The 21,160-nt window shown below is 34.7% G+C and overlaps 1 protein-coding gene across 1 annotated transcript in view; it reads left to right on the top strand.

Annotated features, from left to right (window-relative positions):
• b3glcta (beta 3-glucosyltransferase a) overlaps positions 1–21,160 on the top strand; it is a 77,836-nt gene that overhangs the window by 8,206 nt on the left and 48,470 nt on the right. The window contains exon 2 of the mRNA XM_055028226.1: positions 6,489–6,526. Within this exon, the coding sequence (XP_054884201.1) occupies positions 6,489–6,526 (38 nt within the window). The remainder of the gene's footprint in view (positions 1–6,488; positions 6,527–21,160) is intronic.

The following is a 21,160-nucleotide window of genomic DNA, read 5'->3' on the forward strand; positions in this document are numbered from 1 at the left end:
GATGGACTCATGACTTCAGCTATTATTTTTAATCCTAAGCATTATCAAGCAGACAGAAACAATAACTGAGACTAAACTATTTGGCTTTTATTTCCTTGATAATCAAGTGGTGACCCAACTTAGTCATTTTGATCTAAATTTGTATTTGTTATTCCCCCTTTTTGCATTAGAAGCCATGGTACTTAGATTCCACAGAGGTAAGCGTGGTTCCCACGGCTGATGGAGAAGCTTGAGCTTTAAAGTTTAATATGGCACATTTCCAGATGAGGCTTCTGTGTTTTGCATACCTAATAGTTTTGAACACAGTTTAAGAAGGTGCAAATCAATAGCATTATAACTAACGTCTGTGAGAGTCAAACTGTGTGCCATCTGTGCCAACCTCTTGATAAAGTGCTTTATAATAGATTTTTCTGTTCGTCAGCTGAAAGTGTGTCTGGGAGAAGTGACTGGCATTTATAAGCTGCCAAACAACAGTCAGGCTTACAGGTTTCATAAAATAAAGCTTTTTAAGAATTTGTGTTCATCATAGAATTATGCACTTAAGGTTTGATTAGCTCAACACCCGTGTCACATTATTGTGTATCTAGCATGTCTGTCAGACAGGCATTGGATGTCTTAGTAAATTAATATTAGTTTGTGACCTCACTATACTGTTGACACTATAAAAACACACTATATCATCAGCTAAGCCAGGTAGCTGCAACATTTTAGGACATTATTAAAAGTTCACTGCACACGTGTGCCACTGCTTCAGAAGCAACTCAAATGTTGCATAAGTGACAAAATAATATCAATCTCATGCATTACATTGGAAACACTTTCCTCTATAGAAATGCATATGCTTCAAATTAAGAGATCTGACCTATTTTGTGATTAAAATGGCTATAATTTTTCCACATAACATTTTTTAAAATACATGTGCCAGTTTGAGATTCTCACAATATGTTAGACTTGGGGAAAAATACCATGGTTTTACTGTCACAATAATAACAAAACAAGAATCTTGATTTAGGATTTAGGACAATAATCTTGTGACATTAATAATGACATTCTAAAGTATAAGTGACATTTGTTGAATCTCTGTAAATACTAAAAATTGCTAAAAATTTCCATACATTTGTTTTTGTTGCAAGCGATGTGTTAAAGCCTTCTGACTGAAACTGTGCAACAACAGGTGGTCCCTGGACATCATTGTGTTTCTCTGTGTCCCATTTGATTGAATTTAAAACCCTAATTTTAAGATCTTCACAAATTTTTATGCAAGTAATCAGTACAGGCTTCATCCAACTTTATTTTATAAGGAAACAGCAAGCTGAAGTTGTGTTACTTTGGCAGCACATTTAACAGCTGCCAACCTAACCAACTGAGAAATGGAGCTTTTAATATTTTGGTTGGAATTTTTAATTTTTTCCTACCTCTATTGTGGCACTGCGCGGGTTCATTTCTGTAAACTTGAGGGCGGCAGGTGCTCCCCATGATTCTGGGAGCTGAGTATGAGCTGAATCAAGGTTTAATGGCCATCAGCTATTTGTTTATTGGTCCCAGAAGTGATTTGTGGATGTGGCACTTCTGTGGTAAACTGTACAGGCGTGGTGTTGCTAAAATTATTTTAGAGATGTTATTGTTTTCATCAGATGATGTTTTTTTTCCTGTTTTTTTTTTTTTTTTCATAACAGTTGCAGCTGCAATTTTAGTTTTTCCTTATCAGCCTGTTTGGCAGCCTCTGGGTGTCTCATTTAGCTTTGTGTACCCCAAAGTGATCATAGGATTTTTAATGCTGCTACTGTCCTACTCATTTGCATATTGCACACCTACATAACTGCCTTTGTTAATAGGTTTGAGTGACTTCAAAGGATTAACATGTGATTTCTCCTTTTCTTCTGTACTCATTAAATTCTGACAGATATAGAACTCTGAATAAGAAACTTGACACATTTTAAACAAGTAAACTAAAATTTTATTTTAAAAAAAAGTTCAACACAAAAAGAAATGGCTTTAAAGTTGGCATATATTTTTAAATCCTTCCTTTTCACATTTAATACATTCAGTGGTGGTCTATATAAAGTGAAACTGCAATGCTTTGGTCTGGACTCTTTGTTATTAGAACTTCACTATTCCTGTCATAAATATGTTATCAAATTGTGTTGTGGCAAATTGCAGTTTGTATGATGCTAACATAGAGTGGCAAAAATATCTGATTTCACAATGGATAGATGAAAATGTGTGCATGTAAAAAGTCCATGATATTTAGGCTTGCAAACCATAATATGTAGTTGTTAATACATTTTGTCAGATTGTAAACCAAAATGTCTGATAATTTTATGCTTTAGCTTCCATAGATGATAATTTGTTTGTGTGTGTAAATCAAGAATTATATTCATAAAAAGTAACTATTTTTCTGTTGTGATCCATTTGCAAATACAAAGCAAAACATGTAAAACTCTGTGCTGAACTTTCCTTGCTTGTGTTTGAGTTTTAACCTGGAAGAAACCATTTGGGCCTGAATTTTTTAATCTGATTGGCCAATTTTATGTCATTCACAAATGTAACAGTCCAATCAGATTACAGATTGGCTTGTTTTGACAAAGCAGGGTCCACCCTAAAACTGTTTAGATTCGATAGTCCTTCTTCACTCCAAATTTCCAGGATTACTCCTGCGGTGAATGAAGTTAGTTTCAAATTAAATATCTGACAGACATTATTTCTGATTCACTACAGTCAGCACTTGCTTTTCATACTTTGTGCATTCACAAAGTGTGGTGGCGTGACTCCATGTACATGATGACTAAAGACTACAGTGGTTTGCTAAAACCATAGTATTTATTCCCAAACAATGCAAGACTTGTCCATTCAGCCTTACATGTTTGAGCCAGAAAATAAAAATACATTATGAATAAACATGGCCTCAACATAGTTTGTGACTTAGCTAACAATGGCGACACGAACTTGTCTGAATGTATTTAGATCATGTGTTCCCCAAGACAAAAAGAGCCAAATCAATGCCAGAGTTTTTATGTAATAATGCTTTTCAAAACCTGCACCATGTTTATGTCCTCAAGGAGTTGAACGCGAGCACGGAGTGCTTACAAAAGTAAACAGCATGAAGCTACTGCTATCAAAAATAAATCAAAGTAAAGTTTGCTCTCATTTTAGTATCAGTTGCAGCTTGCTGCTTTGCTGTGTATGTCATTTTCAAAGAGAGAAGAAACTAATCTCTTAATCAGAAGGCCTTTGTGCAAACAAAGAGGACTTTCCCCACTTGTGGGTAAAGTTTCATGAATTATAGCATTTTCTTCCCCAGGTTCTGATCCTGGGGGACGGTGTAATGGATTATGTGGGTTACTACACTCAACAACCAAACATTTTGACTTCTAATTTCAGGATACTTGAAATTGGACTATACAATTGTTGTGAGAAATAAAAATATCAGATTTGGGAAATTGGTCTGTTGGACATCCTTAACATTGTTTAACAATTCAGCAGCAAATACCATAATGGAATTGTTCAAAAAATTTAAATAGGGAACATAGAAAACTGGAAAGATTGAAAATCATGTCACAAACAGAAAATAAAAATATCTACTCGGCACCAGGAGAGACTAAATTAAACTTTTAGGCACTACTAGAGACTCCAAGTACACATTTAAATGTATTTAAGTAGTTAAAAATGACATGTGTATTTAAAGTTCCCTTTAACTAAAACCAAACATTCTAATTTTAATCAGTATGGATTGTTTGTTTTTGCAAGATTATAATTTCCCATTGTTAATTATCTACTCTTATAGTACCAGTAATAAGAATTAAGCTTTTTGTTGGAATGTATGCAGCAAAACCAGTGATAGCTTCTATCCTTTGACATAATTTCAAAAATTTCATATATGGATGCCAGAAAGATACAACCATCAAGCCCCTCGGCATGGTTTGCTAGTTGGAAACAACCACTCTGATTATGCAGCATGAGGAGGCGATGAAATGGAGGTGCTCCCTAGTGCTCAACATTATGTATGGAGTTACTCCCCCCTCTCGCTCACTGGGGTAAGCCATGAAATGATGAAAATTCGGAACCATTGTTACAGAATATATTATTTTGAATGTGACTGTATCCCTGTAGGAAGCCTGGATTTGCAGCAAATGCTGCATTTTTAATGATATGGGAAAACTGGGATACCGTGACATCAAGATGACAAGATTTGGATTTAGCCCACTCTATTTTTTTTCAGAGCAAAATGTGAACATCTATTTGATCCAAAGTAGATTTTAGAGCTCATAAACAACTTCTGATCTTTCTTTCACAACTGGCACACTTTTGTCTTTTAGAAGCCAACACTCCCGGCACTACATGTAGAAGGACCTTACTCACCTCACTGATGATAACACTTAGCTTTTTTTTTCTTCATCAGGAATTTGGAGTCTTTTCATCAGTATGCAGCTTGTGATTTCAGGCTTTGGATAGATTCATATTCCCATATCATATGCAGACATTACCATTTTACCTGAAACCTTTTCTATTTCATATTTCACATAATTTTGAGCTGATCTACTTAACCTCTTCACAGTTATGTATCTTTGTTGGTAGTTGGCAACTATTTTTTTTTTTTTTGGAGAATCCAAAAGAAAAAAAAAAAACAAAACTTTTTGTTTAACTTTATGTACACTTCTTTGTGTGTTAGAAATGTGGATCCGATTCCCTCTTTGCATAGGTGTCACCATGATCACTGTTCAAAACAAAGTTATCATGATCAACCATGTGTCCACAGTGACATTTCATGAAATCCAATATAATTGTTTCCTTTTCTAAGCAAATAATTAGGGGTTTTTAAACCCCAATATTCAGAATCAGGATTGTCAATACAACAATGTTTCACAAATGATCATAACTTTGTCTCTCTTTTACATAAAAGATGAGTAGTCATAGACTAATGCTAGCTGGTTTTTAAGGTAGCGTCTTCTCCCTTAAAAACATTACACATTTATTCCTATACAATTTATAGTTATTGGATTTGGATAATCCCAAAAGCACATTTTGTGGACCTGAAAGATGATTTAGTTCAATCAAACACTCAACATAGTAAAGTGTGTAAATGTGTGAATACATAAGTATTTTCAAAGGTTTTTGTGTGTTTCCTGGCATTAAATAGTCTTATTCAGTCCTTTGCTGATACTGGTATTGCACAAGCCACAAGCATAACATTGCAGAGATGACACTAGTTATGACCCACATAAATCTAATTAATGAGTAAAGCTCAGTGCACTAAGCTGTTATTTTGCAAAATGTGTCAACAATTGACTCATATTCCTTCCCTCTTCCCTCACAATGAATCTGCATTCATGACATTCATAATAGGCATCAGCAGCAGTCACATAATCACTCATTTATAACAATAAGTTTATCCAACAGTCTGTTTTATGGTGCAGGAGCAAAATGTTCAGCACCCTCTCCAGTTTGCACAATCATTGAAAAATATCTACACTCTTGTTAAAATTCCCAGTTTTTCAGACCTTTAAAAAAAGGGAAAATATTGTTAATCATTTTAAATGTGACATTCAATTGATCAGACATTTGTTTGATGAAAATAGATTGCAGTTAAAGGTATAATGTAGATGCATAATGGTACACATTTTGTTGTATTTAATAATTAAATACAACTTATTTTGAACCAATTTCTGCATGTTATCTTGTTTAAAAAAGGAATTATGGTACGTTATCAATTGATTTATGTTTTACGTAAATGTAAAACTATGTTTCATCAGGTAAGCTTAAGTGGTTAAATGACAAATCTGCAGGATCAGATTACACAATGGTCAGAATAATTAATACGGTTATGTATGTATATATACTGTATGTTTATACTTTCTGGGCTGAAATATTTTAACTTTTAATACACTAATTAAATTGAAGGTGCTTTGAGCTTAGAAGATTGTTTAAAAAATTGACCATGCTAGGAAATGGTTGGCTTTTAATTAACAGAGTTATTAATTGGCTCATTAAAGTCATGGATTATATTAATTGCATAAAGCAGGGAGATCATATTGAACTTTTTTGAATACATATTATAGTTATGGTTTTGTGACATTAATAATACCAGCCAACTTTTCTCTTTAAAAACTAAACCACTGTGTTTAGATTAGGAATGTCACCATCAGCAACTGTGTAATAATTTCTCTGCTGAGTCAAACGAAGAAATTGAACCATTCCCTTTTTTAAATTAATTATCCTTTTTAATTATCAGGGGATGCCTGAGAATGTTTTTGATGTATCGATTTGTGATCACTCTGCAAATTTGTCTGCAAAGGATTTTCTGTCTCCTCATCAGCAGCAATGTAATTAGATAGATGCTCTCTGGGCACTAATTGGAAATTATGATGGATGAATGATGTAGTATATACTCTGCAATCCAACTGTGACTCTTGGATGTCACATTTTATAGTTTAGTTACATTTGAAATGTTAGGATAATTTGAAAGCATATTTCTTTCTTTTTCTCTGCAGTTTCCGTCAATGTTGTTCCAGCTGAATCAGCTGAACAGGTAAGAGAAATGCATTCATTAAAAAATATCATCTGAATTTTGTTGCATTATAACCTTATGAAATTGTCATTTACTTTTTTTAATATTCACACACTGATAAGCTGATCAACTTGTTTTAAAATTTGTCATTTGCTCAGCAGAACAAGCCTATTTTCTTTTGATGTTTATTCTGCTCTCACATTTCCTGTAATCTGCAGTTGTTGCCTGATAAAAAATTAAAATGTTCAGTTGCTCTGTTTCTTATTGGTGTGAGAGCATGTTGACAGTATGCCTCTTGGCAGATGTGCTTACTATAACAGAAATAGGAAATTACTGTCTTGCCTTTTTACTGATGTCAACTAATTCTCTTCTCAGTGAGGAAGTTTTACTGCTTGTTCACTTTGCAACTGTTTTGGTGTAAAATAAGAAAAATGGTGGGAAGAAGTCTGACTGATTGAGCTTATGGAAATCAAGCAAAATCCCTGGTCACTAATATAAACAGAAAAATACAATTTCTCTGTTTCCCTTTTTATTAGTATACATCTGAAAACTCAAAGCTTAACAGCTGTACATGATAAATCTACAGAATAACTTCAGCTATTTCATATATAACTTAATTGAAACATTTGCAAGCATAGGTACTGTGGAGTGATTAAAAACAACAAAAAAACAACTATTTCAAGTCTAAAGCTCTTTACTTGCAAAAAGACAAAAGTTCCATCCAGGATACATAGTGTGTTCAAACAGCAGATTTGCTTTTCCACTGACAAGTAATAAAACATACAAACATTGCTGTTCTTAATGGCTGTGTCAAACAGAGCACTGACAACTTTGCAAAGCTCATTTGACCATAAAATATTCAAGACAAAATACTCTCTAGTTGAGGGAGAAATGAGTCAACAGAAGAACCTCTGCAATGACCCTTGAAACACTACTGTCAGGAACAAGAAGATAGCAGATAGCACGAAACATGCAAGCAACTTCTCAGGAAGCCCCCTGCTTGGTTTGTTTATTAACAACCATCCAAGAGTTGACAGAAATCTATGCAACAAGTGGATTTGCTGTGCTGGACTTGTCACTACAGAGAGATTTCCATTAATTTTCATTCAGCCTAAAAGTTGGAATGGAAACTAGAGAGGCATCTTTAAAAATAACAACAATAAAGTGGAGTGCCAATTTAGATAAGTCTGCTTTTGGTTGTATTTCTTTTAAAAATTGCTTCAGTATTTTAATATTTTGCTCAGTAGTAGTTATCAAAGTTTTCTTTTAATTGCTGACAAATTTTTAGGATGTTTCATCTGCCTGTTGTTTGTGGGTTTCACGTTGACTTTCAATACTATCCAGCCAATAATATTATCGAGGAAGCTGTTGAATGATTCTTGATACTACCTTGGTAAATTTGATTTTCATTTCTTAACAGAAGTAGAAAATGGTACTGAGTATCATCTCTTATCCACTGGGTCTCCCCAAGGATGTGTTCAGTTGCCTTACATTGTACATCCAGTACACCATGAACCTTAATTTTTATGAGATCAGGTATGCAGTCAAATTGACAGTCGATAATGTTTATTGTTAGTCTGTTACATCACGGTGACAAGCGTGAGCTGGCGGTGAAATTATGCAATGAAGACAACTTTTCAGGCCAACTTAGAAACCGTTCTCAATAAGAGTCAATAAGAGTTGTATATTCTTTGGAGGTTTGAAGTTTTTGAGGTGAATAGATTTATGTTAATTTTTCAGTCTAAGTTTTCTTTTGTTTGTTTTTGTTTTAATAACAAAATCCATTTTGAGACTTTTTAACATTGTCTTATTTGGACATATCAGAATTAGGGATTCTAAAAAGATTATTGGTAAAGAAGCCAGTAAACTATTACTGGCATGTATTAATAATAATATACAGGAAATATTCCACATTTCCTGTGAAAGAGCAGCAGGTGCGAATAGCCAGAACCATTATTGGAATCCAAATCTGCAGTGCTTTATGAGTTTGAAATTCCTCCCTCAGGCAGTAGGTACTGAGACACATGAATCAAGGGGAATAGGAATAAAAAATTATTTTTTTCCCAGGGAATTTTTTTTTTTCTTTTTACATTAGTAAATGTAATTTGATTGATTTTTAAAATATTTTTCTAACGTGAGATAGTTGTGTTGTGTGGGATGTTGGATGTGAGTCGAGGGTTTTATTGTTGTACTGTATTTTTGGAAAACATGTTGCAAAATGAATATCTCATGTGGAACAAAAGGATGCTGAAGGATGCAATAATAATATTGATGATGATAACAATGTGTGATATTCAACCTATTCGTATTGGTTAATGAGTAGAGGTGCACCAATTGCAGTTTTGTGGCTGATTGGCCATTAACGATCTCTCACATTGACCTGGCAATTCCAATTTTGGCCAATATCAATATTTTTCTATTTTTTTTCTGAAATATTGGTAAATATAGCAAGAAAGCCATTGAGTTGGCATCATTGGGGTGACTATTAACTGCAGACATGCAGACATGACCTGGTGGACCTGGAGAGAGTCAAACTTCTCTCACGGCAGACCAAAGGATGATTTTTACGGAGGTAGAGGAGATAATGTCAGTAGATAAAATCGGCTTCACGCGCAAGCATTGGCCGATCACCGACCTCTCAAAGTAAAGGAAATCAGGGCAGATTTGTCGTCTGGCAGGCTTATTGGTGCGACCCTAGTAATCAGCTCCAATTTTTAGAGGCCAACACATCAACATTAGTTACAGTCAGATGAAACATATTAGTAGGATTGAAAGTTTGCTTTAGGTTATGCTATGAATAATTTGGTTTACTTAGTATGTATGCTTTGCACTTTACGTATTGGTTTAATTGTCTCATTTAAATTCTCAAAAGTGGTAACCCTCAAGAGTTCTGTTTTTATATTCATAGATGCTGATGGAATAGATTTTTTTTTTTCAGTGAAAATATTCTGACATGTTTTTGTTATATTGACTACTACTCCTACCAATCTGCTCTGTTCACTCCCTAAGCATGCAAGATTGGAATGCATTTTTTTTATCTTTACCCCATCAAGTACATACTTTGTATTATTATTTATACATGCCTATTTCCCAGAAATAAAATATGAAATAGATTGTCTCTTTAGTTTTTTCTGAATTGCACCAAATGGCAACAATAACAAACGAGGAAGGAATACCAATTTTTAGGTCAATGAGGCACTTGAGTCAGGTTGGAAGGGTGGCTGCTGGGGCCACTGGGAAGGGGTTGTCATTGAAATTGGATCTAGGCCATGCATATAAAAATGTTGCAACAGATGTTTATAAATTTGCGTCCTCTAAAGCAAACCTAATTAATGTATTATTCCAAACACTACGATGCTTACGAATAAAGCCATTAATTATGGATCATTCCGTAGGGTGTTGTTAAATTTCTAAAGGGTTTTTCAGGGCTCTGCTGTTCACCTTGAGAGGCAGTCATATGTTGACGAGATTAAAACGGTCTCAAGAGATTATGTGTTGCCAAGTTTCTAACCATCAACATCTGACAATTAAAGAAAATCAAATCAATGAGCTGCTTTTAATAGTATTTATTTATTTATTTTAATTGGTTAACCATCTTGTTTTTGGCATAGATTTGAACTTGTATTTCCTTTTTTACATAAATGGCTCGATTTGTTTTCTAAATATATTATTTTTCTTTTAGTCATTACAATTTATATTTAAAGTGTTGTTTTTTTCTTTTCTTCGTTCTTTTCACGATGCAGAGAATCTTTGAAACCATGCAACGCATTAAAAGTTTTGTTCTCATTAAAGAAGAGGTGGAACATTTATCTCTATACATAACAATTATAAAAATAAATAGCAGCAATAACTATTCAAGTTATACTTACTAAAGTTAATCAAGGTAATGTATTATTAGTCTTGTAGGCTTGCAGCAAAAATATGCAAACAAATAACAAGATAAATTGCTATTCACATAATTGCATTTGTATGGTGATCTCCAAAAATAAGGAAAGGGGTTTAAGAAAACAGCTACTACTCTCAATGAAAGGGTTCATTTCCACAGTCAGAGAAATTGTTAATAGATGTTTGAGAAACCAAATTTTTCTTGCAGTTAAAAACAAAGATAAAATCATAAACAAAAACCATTTTGCCAAATAAGCACTGAAATGGTTGATCAGCCTTCCTTCATAGTTATCTTGGTCTCAGACATGAAACCTATAGAAAACCTGTAAGATTAGCTTATATGAAAAGAGAATATATGAGAGAACAATTATTGATGAAGAGAGATTGAGCAGAGCACTGAACATGGATCCCACTTTCTGTGTGGTCCATTAAAGTGATAAAAAGTGTCGGCTTTTTATCACTTTAATGCAGCAGCAAATTCTTTGCATTTGCTACAAAGAATTAGCAGTGTTTGTTTGTTTATTAGTAAACAGCTGTTTATCACATAAAGTACGGTATATAGTGTGTGTGATCTGCTGTGGGGAAAAGTTTTCTGTTTATTGTGCCTTACTGGAAAATGTTTTCATCAGACATACTGCTTTGATCAGCATTGCAGCAGGTAAAAAGGTCATGATGGGTAAAGCACAGTGTATAGTAGCAGCTGTAAACATTGCAGTGGCTTGCATATCAAAAATAGACCCCAGTCGCCTCCTCTCTTTGGAAATAACCTGAAGCCCTTGATGAATGACAGAAGTTTGAACTGTGAGTGACTTGAAGATTTAAGAAAAAACTCTGCACAGGTACTGTGTGTATCTGTCACTTCAGGGCTTGGTAAAGGGTCTAAACAAGAAGTATATGCTACATTTTTGCTCATGTAAGCAGAAGTGCCTTGATCTTGTGTGCCTGGGGGAATAGTGAGATTATGGATTCAGGAGGACAACACAGGGTAGAAAATTGCTTTCAAACCTCCTGCTGACAGTCCTGCTAAGCCAATAAAAAGCCTTGGTAGTTCTCACTGCTTTTATCCTTTTGAGTTTTTGCAAGGAATATGAGGACATCCTTGAAGGAATTTCAAGGCCCAGGTGGCAGGCTTTATTCTGAAAGGGTACGTTGACTTCCCTGTGGCTCTGTTTAATATTGATGAAAAGTAAAAGCAAAACAAGATGTTTTTGTTTGAAATACATTAACAGTGTCTTTCCAGATTAACTAGTTTTTATGTGTTTTTGTGAATCTGTGGTTTACCCTTGAAATCTGACCATCTTTGTCCTTCAGTAGAGATCATCTGAGTTGAGGCTCCACTTATGTTTAAGTGCTAAATGACCAGTATTAATGATCCAGAGGCAACACTCTCCATATAAATGATCACATCTGACTCTGCACTAACTTGTTATTGTCACGATGTTTTGCTTCCTGCCAAACATCATTCATTAATCCGAAACAGCTGTCACTCTGAGGCAGAATAACTTTTTTGAATCTCCCCACATCTTATTACCTCGGGCAGTGGTTTTAAGAAAATTAAGCTCAAGAGGGGATGTGCCAGTGTATGAATCATTGCTGAAACCCCTCTGCAGCAACTGCAGCTCAGAAGAGAACAGTTATTTAATGGAGCCCACATATCTGTGTGAAAGCTGCTATTAGTAACCTAAAGATCCCATTGCTATAAGTTAAAAAATCAGTTCCAGGCTTCATGGTGGTTCATCTGTACCACCATCCATCCGTCTGTCCATCTCGGAAGTACCAAATGTAAATACAGGAAGTAGATGCTCTGTTAAGAGCTGGTACAGCCACTGAGAGTTTAACTCTATCATTTGTGTGATTTTGGATACTATTTCAGACAAAAATATTTGAAAAGTATAACAAATGATTTTGAGATGATGTTGCATTGATTTTTATGCTTTATGGAACATACTTAGTTTACAATAATGGTTATGCAAATGAGTTTGACTTAAGCTTGCGGTGCACACCTGGTAGTTATGTTGTATCGATGTTGGGTCACATTCACGTCATGAACGAACTATACCAGAGTTAATGTGGAACCGCACCCAGACGGTTGTATTGGTCGGCATTGCAGAACTCATAATAGAAAAATACTTCATGCATTAAACCTCTGGAGGAGTGTATGTTTACTTCAACACACATATGGAACAGGGAGCAGTGATGCTTTGATACAATCTCCATGCTTCACAACACACTGCTCTGCGATATCCATACACACTGGGCAGGTCAGCGTCACAGCGTGTCACTCTGGAGAGTGGTGGATATACATTAGAGGGACTGGAAGTGGTAGGCATGGGGTTCTCTTATGTTGCAGCAGCAGAGCTGAGCTGCTTTTGTTACATGATTAAACTGGAAGGGTTTTCAGATGGCTTGGTTAAAAGCAATGGGAGTTGTTTTCTGGTTTTTTTTATTTTTAATCTTTACAACTGGGTTTGTCAAACTTTATTTTTTGGTGTGTTGGAAGAAATGGGTATTAATTGTCACCAATTTAAAATTTCGTTTGAGATGACTTTTTTTTGCCTTTATTGATTTATAGGTCAGAGTTAAGCCGAAATAAAAAAGTTCAGAGTTCTGTACTTTGAACTCTGATGTGTACAGAAACTTTACAGATTTATCTTTCTAAAAAAATAAGCTCAGTTACTAATCTTTTTCAGCTTACATTCAAACTTCAGTGAAAACACAGCGAGAATAATGTGACAGATGTGAAATAATCAGTGAAAACTTTTCTCTGCTGAGACCAAATTCTGAATCTGAGATTCTAAGGTCCTGTTCACTTTTACACTTCCTGTCCCTGTGTAATATATATATGTATATTACATATATAATAACAATAATAATTATTATTATTTTGCTATAGAAACAGTACACCAAACTATATTTCATAGTCCCTGTTTCTTTAGCTAAAGAAAACTCCATTTACATGTGGATGGAAGGTGTAGATCTCAAATTTTCAAAAGTGTGACGAGGGCTAGACGAGACTTTTAAATTGAGAACTTTAGATGGTCAGATGCAGTTCAGAGTTTTTTAAAAACTTATACTTTGGACCCTTTTAAGTTGTTAACAGCCAACCTTTAACCACTAACTGTTCTTATAAATTCTTTGTATTTGTGTGACTCTGTCACAGTTAGTTTTTTCCTACCCATTACCCAAAGTGCTGCCTCGCAAATGGTTTAAAAGTGTTGGGAGCCACCTCAGTGCTTTTGAAACATTGTGTTGCCAGCCAGCTTTATGTCATCTTTATTGGCTAACTTGGTCAACATAAGAGGGTAACAGCTCAGTGACTACTTCCTTTCTTTCTTCAAGTTAGGAGTCGCAAACATAGATATTGGCCGTCAATTTTTAAAGATCTTCAGATCTGGGGCTCAGGATAACAGCTGACATCAAAAGTTATCTAAGTCACATAGTCGCAGAAACCGAACAGTATTTTTTATTATTTTTTTTAACAGAGCTTTAACTTTGAGAAATATTGTCAGATCTTGACGCACACTGTTTTAGAACCACTCAGAACTTCAACTGGACTTGAACTGACCTGTCTTACAGTGTATTCTAGTCAATGCTGGACGATCATGTCTGGACTTTATCAGAAATGTCAGTAACTGGACCTACTCAAATCCTGCCACTGATAAACATACAACTTGGTCCAACAAACACAACTGAGGGCACAGCTACAAATAAACTACCTACTTCCACTTACATGTCTGTATTTTCAGTCATTTAATGACTTGACATCTAAATTGATTGGATTTTTTGGTTCAGTTTGTATTTTATCCTTTATTTCAGCTGCTTCTAGTATTTAAGAACCTAATGTTGATATTGAAAACCACAGTATGATTTGCTCATCCAGCTGTGGATTCAATCCATATTGCTTTTTGAGTAAGTGTATAAAAGGTATTACTGGCACACTGAGGCATTTTATTTCAGGGTTGGGGGGAAAAAAGACAGAACAGTTGCACCCAGACATGTAACTTACTGGTGGGACTTTTTTTTCTCAGAAGCATTTGTGGACCAATCTTCTATTATCATGACTTGAGTACAATATGACCATATAGTACTCGCACAGCAGGGTCAGGTAGGGATGGTTGTATTTTCCTCCAGACAGTCAGATTTTGATAACTGTCAACGATTTTGAACAGCTGGTTGTCTCAGCTGGCAAGAGCTCTCCAGGGCGTAGAACAAAGTCAAATGCCTCCCATTGTGGCCGTCTGCAGAAGTTCAGCAAGACGGATAAATTAAGAGTTTATTTTTATAGCAGTCCAATAAAGTATTTATTTGAGAAAATAAAATATTTAGTTTTTGTTTGTTCATGCTTCAGTGCAACATTTAAGAGAGGAAAATCAGAAAATCCATTGAGTTACAGTTTACACAATTGAGGGCTTTCTAACATATATAAATCAGAGATGACATATTTTACAAGCTTTTAGTGCTGTTTTCAACATCAAGGAAAAAGGTTTAGTTGTAAGCTATTTTATGATCTTGTGTTAATATAATGTATTAATGTAAAACATCCATCTCTTTCTAGAATAAATTATGTTAACGACATTATCTTGCAAATTTGAAACTTAAATATCCCTTTTATACTCACTGACTGATTAATACTCATGAGTTTTGAGATGAATATAGATTTGGATATATATCTCAAGATACTGGAAATACAGTACTTACATATATATATATATATATATATATATATATATATATATATATATATATATATATATATATTTCATGTACTTGATTTAGATATGCAGATTGAAAAGAAAGTTGTTTAAAAGCTATAGTGATGTATAGAAGCAAAACAAATGCCATCTTCAACAAGTATTTTTTTTATTTTTTCTACCTGCTTAATGCTATTCCTCCCGGTCTAGAGGCTTTCATTGATATACTGTATTTGGACAAGGTCCCAGTCGATTATAAGCTCTTTATTTATATCCCACAATATTTCTGAAAATAAAAAAATATATATATTAGTTCTAATATTTTTTTTTAAGTTTTTTGTATTATTAAGCCTAATGTACAGTGCCTTGCTTTGTCATTTGCCTTGTCTTTGAGAACAGTCAATGGAACATATTGAGTTAGTTTCTGTACATATTTTGAGGAAACTCATTAGTTAGATTTTTTTTTTAAAATGTTACACTTAATTTATCATGCATTGGTATTTATTTATTCTCCCTTGTTTTTTTTAAACATTTTGTGGTATTAGCAGTGTTTTTGACAGTTTCCAGGTAATAGAAAGGCAGAAACATTAAAGAAAGATGATGTGCAGCAGAAAGTCAAAACCCAGACATCTGTTTAAAGGACTAATAGCCTCCAAATGGAGCCCTGCTCCACTACAATACCAAAAGCTGCCTCAAAACTCTCCTTTGGCCTTTCTGTTTTGGATTGGTGTGCTCACAGCATGTTTTACAGATCATTTATTCACTTATTTGCATTATTTAATGTCTTTTTTGTATATATGCATATACTGAATATGATGCACATTCAGGGGGCTTGTGTTTTGTTTTTTGAACAGATCGTATCCTGAAATCAACTGTTAATTGGATGTTAGGCTGTTTAAACAGTGATCAATGTGTCAACTTGAAATAATCCACAATTCTTGCACTAATTTAAATTTGAAGAACATGATTTTACTTTGTGAAAAAACATAACCCCTCAAGATTTTTTGTTATGTTACCAGATAGAGTAAAGTCTGCTGTCCCTGCTCTCTCTGTTAAGTGTGGACTAAGAATCTCCTGACAATAGAAACAGTAGGGCAAGATGACCTTCCTAAAAGGAGCCTGCTGGTTGAGACAGAATAAAATTCTATTTATCTGCTTCATAAAACCTGCAGGCGGTCTGAAGGCAGGCATTTGTGTCTTGAATTTGATTTTGCCTTTCTGAAGGTTGCAAATGGAAATAATATCAATGATATAAGGTGGAGTCAAACCTAGCACTTTTCACTGCTGTGCTAAAAATATAAGGTGCTTGTAATATTCTAGCCCACCAAATTGCAATATTCCAATCTCCACTAGTTCCCAGTTTATTCCTATCATAACTCCTACTTTGTCACCTATTCAACCCTTAATATTACACTTACTCATGTTTTGATGGTGACAACATTCCAATAAATTGGGCAAATTTGTAAATGAGAGATTTTCTTAATACATTTTCTTATATTTCTGACTACAGGCAAACATTAGGCAGATGGAACATGGTTAGAAAAGGACAACCGGTCACCACTTAAAACAACCTGATTTGTCACAACCTTTGCTTGGTGTATGACAGAGGCCTCAATGTTATGTCACATAATAGACTGCCGAGCAAAGAATTATGTCTTTGTTGTCATCATAAGGAAGTGACTTTGGAGAGGCTAGCTCTTTCATTTTAATATCTTAGAGAGGCCAGCTGCTCTTTCTGACAGGTGCATTTGTCAGTCATCCATACAGAACATTATGTTATTCTGGTGGCTGAAAAAGAAAGTATCCTACAGATGTGCCCTGGAGGACCCATGTGAAAAGATACTCAACAGCTTAATGTTATACCTTGGACTTTTTACCTTGATTTCATTCAATGACAAATGTACCATGTCTTTTATGCTTGTCTCTAAAAGAAGGTTGCCATAGTTTATGTCATAAAAAGAGAAGCCACAAAAGACAATACCAAGGACACTGGTGTTTGAGAGCCTCTGTCAAGCAGACAAACTGCTTTGACAGAGTGGTTTCTATTAAAGTTTTTCTAATTCAGATAGATGAGTTTTTGTTCCATTATCAAAAAGAAAGCATTTAAATAGTATTGATGTATGTCGTCAGTGTTGATGATTTTGCTCTCATTTAAAGCAAGAAATGGTTAAAATCAATCCATAATAGAAATGGGAATATTGACAAGGCTGCAGTATAATTGTCTTATAAATTTCGTTTCTCTGAGCAGAGATTAGCATCTGAAGGGAGATGCATGTTTATCACGGGATGAATCAGAAAGTCGACTGGTGGTGATTATCTTCTTTGTAAATACATTGATTAAAGAGAGAAGCAGAAAGGTTACTTGGCTGTGAAATGTATAGGAGTAGACTTGTTTTTCTGAGCTGAGCTGGAGAGCAATGTGAGAGGAGGCACTAATGTTGTAAATATCAGTTTTAAAACAAATCATGCAGGATGTGACAGAGGAATTCAGTTGTTTCTCAGTCTGTGCTATTCATAGTAATTCTTTTAACTGTCAAAAGGAGATTTTCATCTTTCTAGAGAACTTTTGGTTATTCCCCAGAAAACTTTTTTCTTTTAGGAAAGTTTCTAATCAAAACCTTGCCAGAGGAATGTGGTATGATTGTTTGGAGTTGGTTTGTTCTCTCTGTGGCTGTGTGGGTTTTAGTTCAGCTTCTGCAATTCTCTCCCGCATGTTTGAGTAATTGGTTATTTTTACCTTGACTCTTGTATTAATGCAAACATGTATGTTTGTACTTTGTATTCAGTCTTCGATGCATCAAAAACCATTAGCGATGGCAGACTCCACTGATGTGTTTTCCCTCCAAACAAAACTGTGAATTCCTGCCCTCGCGAGCGGATACCTATTAGTTTTAATATTTGCATGTATATGCTAATTTACATGTAAAACATGTAAATGTTTTTTGCAATACAGCTCAGAAATCTGTATTTAAAGTAATATAACGAGAAATTTTGTGACAGTTCAGGTGTGGGCAGACAATGTTCAAGTTCCAATGTTTTGCTATAAGTAATGTTAGTAATACATATTTTTTTAAGTTATGCCATTCAATTTATTTTCTTAAATTTGTTGCATCATGTTTAAAGAAAAATACATTTTAATTCCTTGTTTCAGAGCAGAGAAATAAGTGATATAGTAACTTTAAATAAAGCCAACATATGTATTTGGTTTTTAAGAAACAAGCGTACATTTTCAGAAAAGAAGTAAAGTGGAAGACTGAGTAGTTTCAGCGCATCCGTGATTTCCATAGTGCAGAAAAATATGTAAGATGAAAACTTGACAAATCTATATTCTGCTGCTGTTTGCAGGGAGAGAAAAAAAAATCTCAAAAGTCAGTCATTACACATTGGTGAGGCAACGTGCTTACCGAATAAAATTTGAATCTATCAGTTTTCTGGTCTCTCTCCTGTGGAGGAGGGGTTTCTTTTAATAGCTCAATATGTCTTCAAGCTGCAAAATTAAGATGACCTTTCAGGTGCTTAGCCTGCTCAAAGTCCTCTTCTGTGTCAAAATTCAGAAAATCCTGCAACCTTCAATAATTCTTGCCATCAGTGAATAGGAAGCTAATGTGAACTGATGGGTCATTCACATCAGTGCAGCACTTGTGCTCTCTGGGGCTCAGAGATAGAGCGAAGCAGAGTATGTGAAGAGGTTCTAAATCAAAGGCAGGGATTAAGGGGTTGTCACTGTGGGTGCCCTTGATTACATAACAATCATATTAAGTAGGCTGAACATCTTTCTCCAAGATCAAGACTTTTAGCAATGCATTTTTTATTTTTTACTTTAGGTGAGGTTCAATCTTAAAGTTTGAGTTCAACTCTGTTATTGAGCATTAGATTAAAAAGATGAAAGTTAATCTTGGAATCTTTCTCATGTAGGTATGTCGACTCAGAGAAATTTCTTTTTAACACCAAAGGGAGTTGGAGTCTCTTCAGAAATGGCTGGCAGCTTGCTGTAAAAATGAGATTGAAGGAGGGTGTTACATGGGTGCAGACCCACAGATGGCAAAAAAAAAAAGAGAGTTAGGTTGTAAGGCAAGACATTGATCTCTACTTTATAACGAAAAGCAATGTATGGGGCGTGATCTAAGATTCCCCGGCCTGCAGAATGAGATCATTTATCAGAGAAGGATCTGTGTCTCCTATGTTGTCCAACCCACTAGACAAAATAACTAAACTTTGGTTTAAATATTTAAAAAAACAATCAAAATAAAATGATTTTCTACCATTTAAATGTGATAATGCTTTAACTTGTTCCCTAACAGATTGTAGCTTTTAATAAAAAATTTATCACCTGAAATATCAACACAACTTGTGCTTTTATCCAATACTCCCTGATTATTATTATTCTTTTTTTATTTATTTTTTGCCCTTACAAAAATACCTGAAAAGTGAACGCAAATGAATGCCGTTTTATCCATTAATGCCTCTGAGTTGTCATAAATTCTTTGTGAAAGGGAACGTAATTAAAGAAAAATTATGTTTTTAAAAAGTTTTTTTAGTTAAAGAATGCTGCTCAGATTTTTCAGTAATATGGATGTTTCCTGCTGGTTCTGTAGCTGTTGAGGTTGTTTTCTCCATTCTATTATTCCTCTTAATTTATGTAAAAATTGTATCTTAATTGCTTTAATTGCTTTTAACTGAAAGGAATAACATATTTTATAACTTTTTCTTAATATGCCCCAATAAACAGCATCTCAGTATTTTTTTTAATAACATTAATATACGAGGCGAGCCAAGGCATAAGCAAAGTGAGCAGCTGCTTAGGACCCCCAGTCCTAATTATTAGAACCATTTATTTTCTAAGAATTATGAGGGATGCCAATAATTTATCAGTTATGCGACTGAGTAATGCAAGTTTGACTTTTCAAAAATTTCTAGAAATTATGTCCTGGCAATTAAGAAGATAATTGTATTTTAAGTCTTTTAGCACATTGTGGTGTACTTTTCTTCTAATAGTATATTAAAGTCAAAAACGTCAATTTTGTCAACCAAGTTGTTCATATTTTCATTAAAACAAGTGCATATTTCAACACTTGCGTCTTTATTCATTGAAATAAAGGTTTAAAGAATTCAGAAAGATATATCTTGTTAACTAGAAATAAGAGATGAACAAATTGACATAGCAGTTGAAACAAAAAGCATGTATTGTTTTTATGGGAAAAGTTAAGGTCAAAGAAAAAAACTCAGATTCACTGAGTCTGGACTGAAAAGTGGATCAGTGAATTTGATGGGTGAAAGAAGATGCAAACAGTGCACAGAAAGTTGTCACGTTGCAACAATCAATTCTGGAAAATGATCACAGCAACTTTTGTTTTCCTTCATCACAACATTGCTGCGAGGAATTTGCCAAAAGTGAACACATGCTTGACTAAGCACTGTCTCACTGGATGATGCTGCACTGCAGAAGTCTGTGCCAGGTCCAGTTTATTTACCTGATGACCCACTGCTTTTATTTGCCTGGGGTTCCCCACGGCTGCATCCAGGCTGTGCCAAAGTAGTATTCAAATTAAAATAAACACAGGGGCTTTTTATGACTCGATAATCTGATAGAAACGTCTAAGACAAAGGTCATACATCACTACTGTATGACATAACTGCAAATGATTTGGTAGTGAAATGCAGCTCGTATAAAATACAGATTTGACCATCAATGTATCATGGGATTTTAACTTAAAGAATGAAAATATAATCCTGTGCTGCTGCGTGTTCCCAACACATCAGGGTGTGGCATCCTGGCAAATTCCTGGCATGTTTTCAAAGAAGTGTATTAAAAAGTGATGTGCCATTTTTTTAAAGAAGAAAGGAAATTAGTTGAATTGATGTTCTAGAAAAAATTCAGAGCCCCAGACTTCTCCTTGCTCAAGCGAAGAAGTGTTTATACTTTGCGTCATCAAACCAGATGTGGTCATAATGAAGCCTCAGGCAAGTCAAACTACTGCTATTGAGTGGTGTCTGTCTCCAGTGGTCATTGGATGTGATTATAGGTTACCAGTCCATCACAGAACAACAGTGAGACACACAGAACAGCCAACTATGTGCA

This window comes from Poeciliopsis prolifica, unplaced genomic scaffold, assembly GCF_027474105.1.
Source record: "Poeciliopsis prolifica strain line A6 unplaced genomic scaffold, Auburn_PproV2 SCAFFOLD004, whole genome shotgun sequence".
Lineage (NCBI taxonomy): Eukaryota > Metazoa > Chordata > Actinopteri > Cyprinodontiformes > Poeciliidae > Poeciliopsis > Poeciliopsis prolifica.